Below are 5,000 nucleotides of genomic sequence, written 5' to 3' on the forward strand. Positions count from 1 at the left end.
GAGGCATTGGAGATGGGAACTAGGGGGGGGGAGTCAACGAGGCATTGGAGATGGGAACTAGGGGGGGGGGGGGATGGAGAGAGTTAACGAGGTATTGGGGAGGGGAACTGGGGGGGGGGGATGAAGAGAGTCAACGAGGCATTGGCGATGGGAACTAGGGGGGGGGGGGATGGAGAGAGTCAACGAGGCATTGGAGATGGGAACTAGGGGGGGGGGGGAGTCAACGAGGCATTGGAGATGGGAACTAGGGGGGGGGGGGAGAGTCAACGAGGCATTGGAGATGGGAACTAGGGGGGGGGGGGGAGTCAACGAGGCATTGGAGATGGGAACTAGGGGGGGGGGGGGAGAGTCAACGAGGCATTGGAGATGGGAACTAGGGGGGGGGAGTCAACGAGGCATTGGAGATGGGAACTAGGGGGGGGGGGGGGAGAGTCAACGAGGCATTGGAGATGGGAACTAGGGGGGGGGGGAGTCAACGAGGCATTGGAGATGGGAACTGGGGGGGGGGAGAGTCAACGAGGCATTGGAGATGGGAACTAGGGGGGGGGGGGAGATGGAGAGACATTGGAGATGGGAACTAGGGGGGGGGGGGGGGAGTCAACAAGGCATTGGAGATGGGAACTAGGGGGGGGGGGACGTGAAGTTAGGAAATGGGAGGGTGAAGTGGATTTGGGGGGGGTGGGGGGGTGAGGTGGATTGGGGGGGGGGTGGGAGGGTGAGGTGGATGGGAGGGGGTCGCGAGATGAAGTTGGGAAATGGGAGGGTGAGGTGGATTTGGGGGGGGGGGGCAGATGAAGTTGGGAAATGGGATGGTGAGGTGGATGGGGGGGGGGGGCAGATGAAGTTGGGAAATGGGATGGTGAGGTGGATTGGGGGCGAGTGGGGGTGGGCATGGGCATGGGTGGAGTAGGGGTTCGGGGGGTGAAAAAGGGTGAATGGGATAGAGAAGGAGGGAGGATGGGGATATGGAGGATCAGGTGAGTTTGGGAGCAAACATTGAGAAACATTCTTCGGTTAGTTTTAAGGCAAGCTAAAACTACCTGAGTATTGGCTGAAAGCCCACTTAAAGACAAGTGGTGGAACGTTACCCCCCTAGGACCATCTCAAGCGATTGTCGGGCAAAATTACCTTGGACGTGTGTGACTTTCTAAGATAGAAAGGAGTCACCAACTGCAAATCGTAGATATCAAACAGGTTCGATATGTATGACACTTATGATGGCCTGTAGGGGTGTGTCACCGACCTATGACACTATGACACTGGCCTGTAGGGGTGGGCTCTGCTGTGGCGTTCGGTCCGGGTGATTGGATGACTAAGGTGTCACTCACCTATGACACTGGCCTGTAGGGGCGGGCTCTGCAGTGGCGTTCGGTCCGGGTGATTGGATGACTAAGGTGTCACTCACCTATGACACTGGCCTGTAGGGGCGGGCTCTGCAGTGGCGTTCGGTCCGGGTGATTGGATGACTAAGGTGTCACTCACCTATGACACTGGCCTGTAGGGGCGGGCTCTGCAGTGGCGTTCGGTCCGGGTGATTGGCTGCGCGACAGTTCAGCTGGGCTAGCTCCGCCCCGTCTCTCACGGCGTTCGCCGACACGTTGAAGACGGCCGAGAGGGCGTTGACCTCCTGCGACCCCAATGACCTTTGACCTTTCATCAGGGTGAAGGTCACGGGAAGGCTCCCTCTGTCGCTACGGCAAACCACTTGGAACGGCCTCCCGATTATGACCCCGCCCTTTGCGCTGATGGCCGGCTGAGAGGCCAAGACTGCGGTACAACAGAAACATGTGTTGAGCTGGAGAGAGTGTGTGTGTGTGTGTGTGTGTGTGTGTGCGTGCGCCCGTGCATGCATGCGTGTGCGTGAAGCTTTGTATGTGTATGCGCATGCATATTTATATGTGTGCGAGTGTGTCTGTACCTCTGTACTGTATGTGTGTGTTTGTATGTGTGTGCTGTGTGTGTGTGTGTGTGTGTGTGGTTCTCTGTATGTCTATGTGTGCGTTAGTGTGTCTGTATGTTGTGTGTGTGGCTGTCTGTATGTCCATGTACAGGTATGTGTGTATGTGTCTATCTGTACGTTTATATACTGCAGGCATCACCAACGTGGTGCCCGCGGGCGCCAAGTAGCCCTCCAGGAGCTTCTGATGTGCCCACCAAGGATGTTAGTACACAGTGGCAACTACAATATTTTAGTCACAGCTAAAGTTTTTCTTAATTTAAATATGAGATTATTTCTTTATAACCTACAAGCAACTTATCAATCATAGTGTGATTTGGGAATGATGTCAAGACATCAGTATAGGATTGTGACCAAACAAGTAGCCCTCGGGTAACTCTAAGTAGCCCTCGAGTAGCTCTCACTTGCCCTCGGGTAGCTCTCACTTGCCCTCGGGTAGCTCTAAGTTGCCCTCGGGTAGCTCTCAGTTGCCCTTGGGTCAGATTGATCTCCAACAATTCCGTGCTCCTGGACACGGATGTTAAGGACACGAAATCTGTGTCCAGGAGCATGGATTTTGCCAAAATTCTGTGCTCCTGGACACGGAATTGTTTTCTGTGATTCACATGGAAGTGCTTTCTATATTCCCACAGCACTGTGTTAACTCTATCATTAGAAAATAAATACCAAATGCTAATCCTAAACAAAATAACGCTATAGGAATTTAAGTTGTGCCCTGACCAAAACATTCCCTAACCTTAACCTCATTAAGATTAACCATACCTGTAACCATAACCTGTCATTAAAGACATATTTTTGAGAAATACCCTATCAAATTCATGTAATGAATGAAAGAAAACTAGCTGTGCCCAGACCAAAACAATCCCTAACCCTAACTTGTCAGTAAGAAATGTTTTTTTTTAGAAAAAAAAATGAAATTAGAAAAATCCTGAGAAAACACAAGACTGTGGAAATATAGAGCTGTGGGAGTATAGAGAGAGCAATTCTGTGTGTCCATCACGGAAAATAATTCCGTGTCCAGGAGCACGGAATTTTAGCAAAATCCGTGCTCCTGGACACGGATTTTGTGTCCTTAACATCCGTGTCCAGCATATGTGTATGTGTGTGTGTGTGTGTGTGTGTGTGTGTGTGTGTGTGTGTGTGTGTGTGTGTGTGTGCTGCTCACTCCTGGCGGTGACACTGAGCGCGCTGCTGTTGTGTGTGTGTGTGTGTGTGTGTGTGTGTGTGTGTGTGTGTGTGTGTGTGTGAGAGAGAGAGAGAGTTTGTTTCTGTGTGTTTGTGTGTGTGTCTGTCTGTATATCGATGTATGTGTGTGTGTATATATGTGTGTGTCTATGGTGGTCTGTGTGTGTGTGTGTGTGTATATGTCTATGTGTGTGCTTGTTCGCGTGTGTGTGTGTGTGTGTGTGTGTGTGTCTGTCTGTATGTCTATGTGAGTGTGTGTATGTCTATGTGAGTGTGTGTATGTCTATGTGAGTGTGTGTATGTCTATGTGTATGTGTGTGTGCGTGCCGCTCACTCCTGGCGGTGACACTGAGCGCGGTGCTGTTGCGTAGGATCTCCTTGGCCTCGGCCTGGCAGACGTACTGGCCGTTGGTGTCCGTGTGCGCGTTGACGGCGGCCGTGACCGTGTAGTGCTGCCCGTGGTGCAGCAGCGCCCCCTGGTGGAAGAGGCGGTATCGCAGCACGGCCTCCCGGTTCTCCACCAGGCGCCGCACGGAGCAGGACACCGTGAAGTTGTCGCCCTCGAACACCACCGGGGGGCGCACGGACACCTCAGGGGCTGAGAACAGCTCTGGTAGGGGGGAGGGCAGAGTGGAGGGAGGGAGGGGGGGAGGGAGAGGGAGGGAGAGGGGGAGAGAGGGAGTAGAGGGAGGGAGGGAGGGAGTAGAGAGAGGGAGAGAGTAGAGGGAGGGAGGGAGGGAGAGAGGGAGAGGGGGAGGGAGTAGAGGGAGTAGAGGGAGGGAGGGAGAGAGGGAGAGGGGGAGAGAGGGAGTGTTAGGAGGGGACAGAGTAGAGGGAGGGAGAGACAGAGTCGAGGGAGGGAGGGAGGGAGGGAGAGGGGGAGAGAGGGAGTGTTAGGAGGGGACAGAGTAGAGGGAGGGAGAGACAGAGTCGAGGGAGGGAGGGAGGAAGAGGGGGAGAGAGAGTGTTAGGAGGGGACAGAGTAGAGGGAGGGAGAGACAGAGTAGAGGGAGGGAGGGAGAGGGGGAGAGAGGGAGAGAGGGGTGGAATAAGAGAATGAAAGAGAAAGTAGAAAAGAGGAGCGGGATCACTCTGATTGGTTCCCACTGTAGCCAATACTGTAATCGTGCAGTTCCGCCTAGTTGCCAACATCACCTGCAACTAGAGAAGTACAGGATCCAAGATCCTGTTCCAGATCCGGCAGGATAATAGGGGTTTTCAGACTATCCGGATCCGGCAGGATCTTAAGCAGTGGATCCGGTATCCGGCAGTTACCTAAAAATCAGGATCTGGGGCATCTCTACTTTTAACGTAGCCTAGGCTTTTCAGTCAGTCTTTCACAACCCCAATCGCTGCATGGAGTGAAAGTCCTTTGTAAGCTGCCGTTGAAGGCAGTGTGGCAGTAAGCCAATGAGTCTTAAAAATAGTGTGCACCAACGTAATAAAAAGGGGCCCACGTGTGCGAGTTGGCTATGTGTTTCAACCCTTTTGTAGGATCCGGTATCCGGTTCCGGATCCGGCAAGATCTTAAGCAGTGGATCCGGTATCCGGCGGAATCCTAAAAATCAGGATCCGGTGCATCTCTACCTGCAACATAACATTCTGGTAGGATGTCTCTATGTAGGACTAAATTCAATTAATCATAATGTCCCGAGTCAGCCGATGCTTATTTTAGTCATCTCTCGTGACCACTTGCACAGTCCGCTGTCAGAGAACCCCAAATGTAACTTTTGACAGAGCGCTATGAGTGACGTGGGAAACACTTCAGTCACTTCTCATATGAAAAAAAACATATTCGGGGTTGTATCAAGTGCTGACATTCTGCGATGAAAAGCATTCTCAAAATGAGTTTATTTAA

At 52.6% G+C, this 5,000-nt stretch overlaps 1 protein-coding gene across 1 annotated transcript in view; it reads right to left on the reverse strand.

Annotated features, from left to right (window-relative positions):
* Positions 1-5,000, reverse strand: part of LOC134467091 (platelet endothelial cell adhesion molecule-like) — a 22,802-nt gene that overhangs the window by 848 nt on the left and 16,954 nt on the right. The window contains exons 9-10 of the mRNA XM_063221012.1: positions 3,477-3,752; positions 1,329-1,767 (exon numbers count right to left, since the gene is read on the reverse strand). Coding sequence (XP_063077082.1) covers positions 1,475-1,767; positions 3,477-3,752 — 569 coding nt within the window. The 3' untranslated portion in view covers positions 1,329-1,474. The remainder of the gene's footprint in view (positions 1-1,328; positions 1,768-3,476; positions 3,753-5,000) is intronic.

Source organism: Engraulis encrasicolus, chromosome 17 (genome assembly GCF_034702125.1).
Source record: "Engraulis encrasicolus isolate BLACKSEA-1 chromosome 17, IST_EnEncr_1.0, whole genome shotgun sequence".
Lineage (NCBI taxonomy): Eukaryota > Metazoa > Chordata > Actinopteri > Clupeiformes > Engraulidae > Engraulis > Engraulis encrasicolus.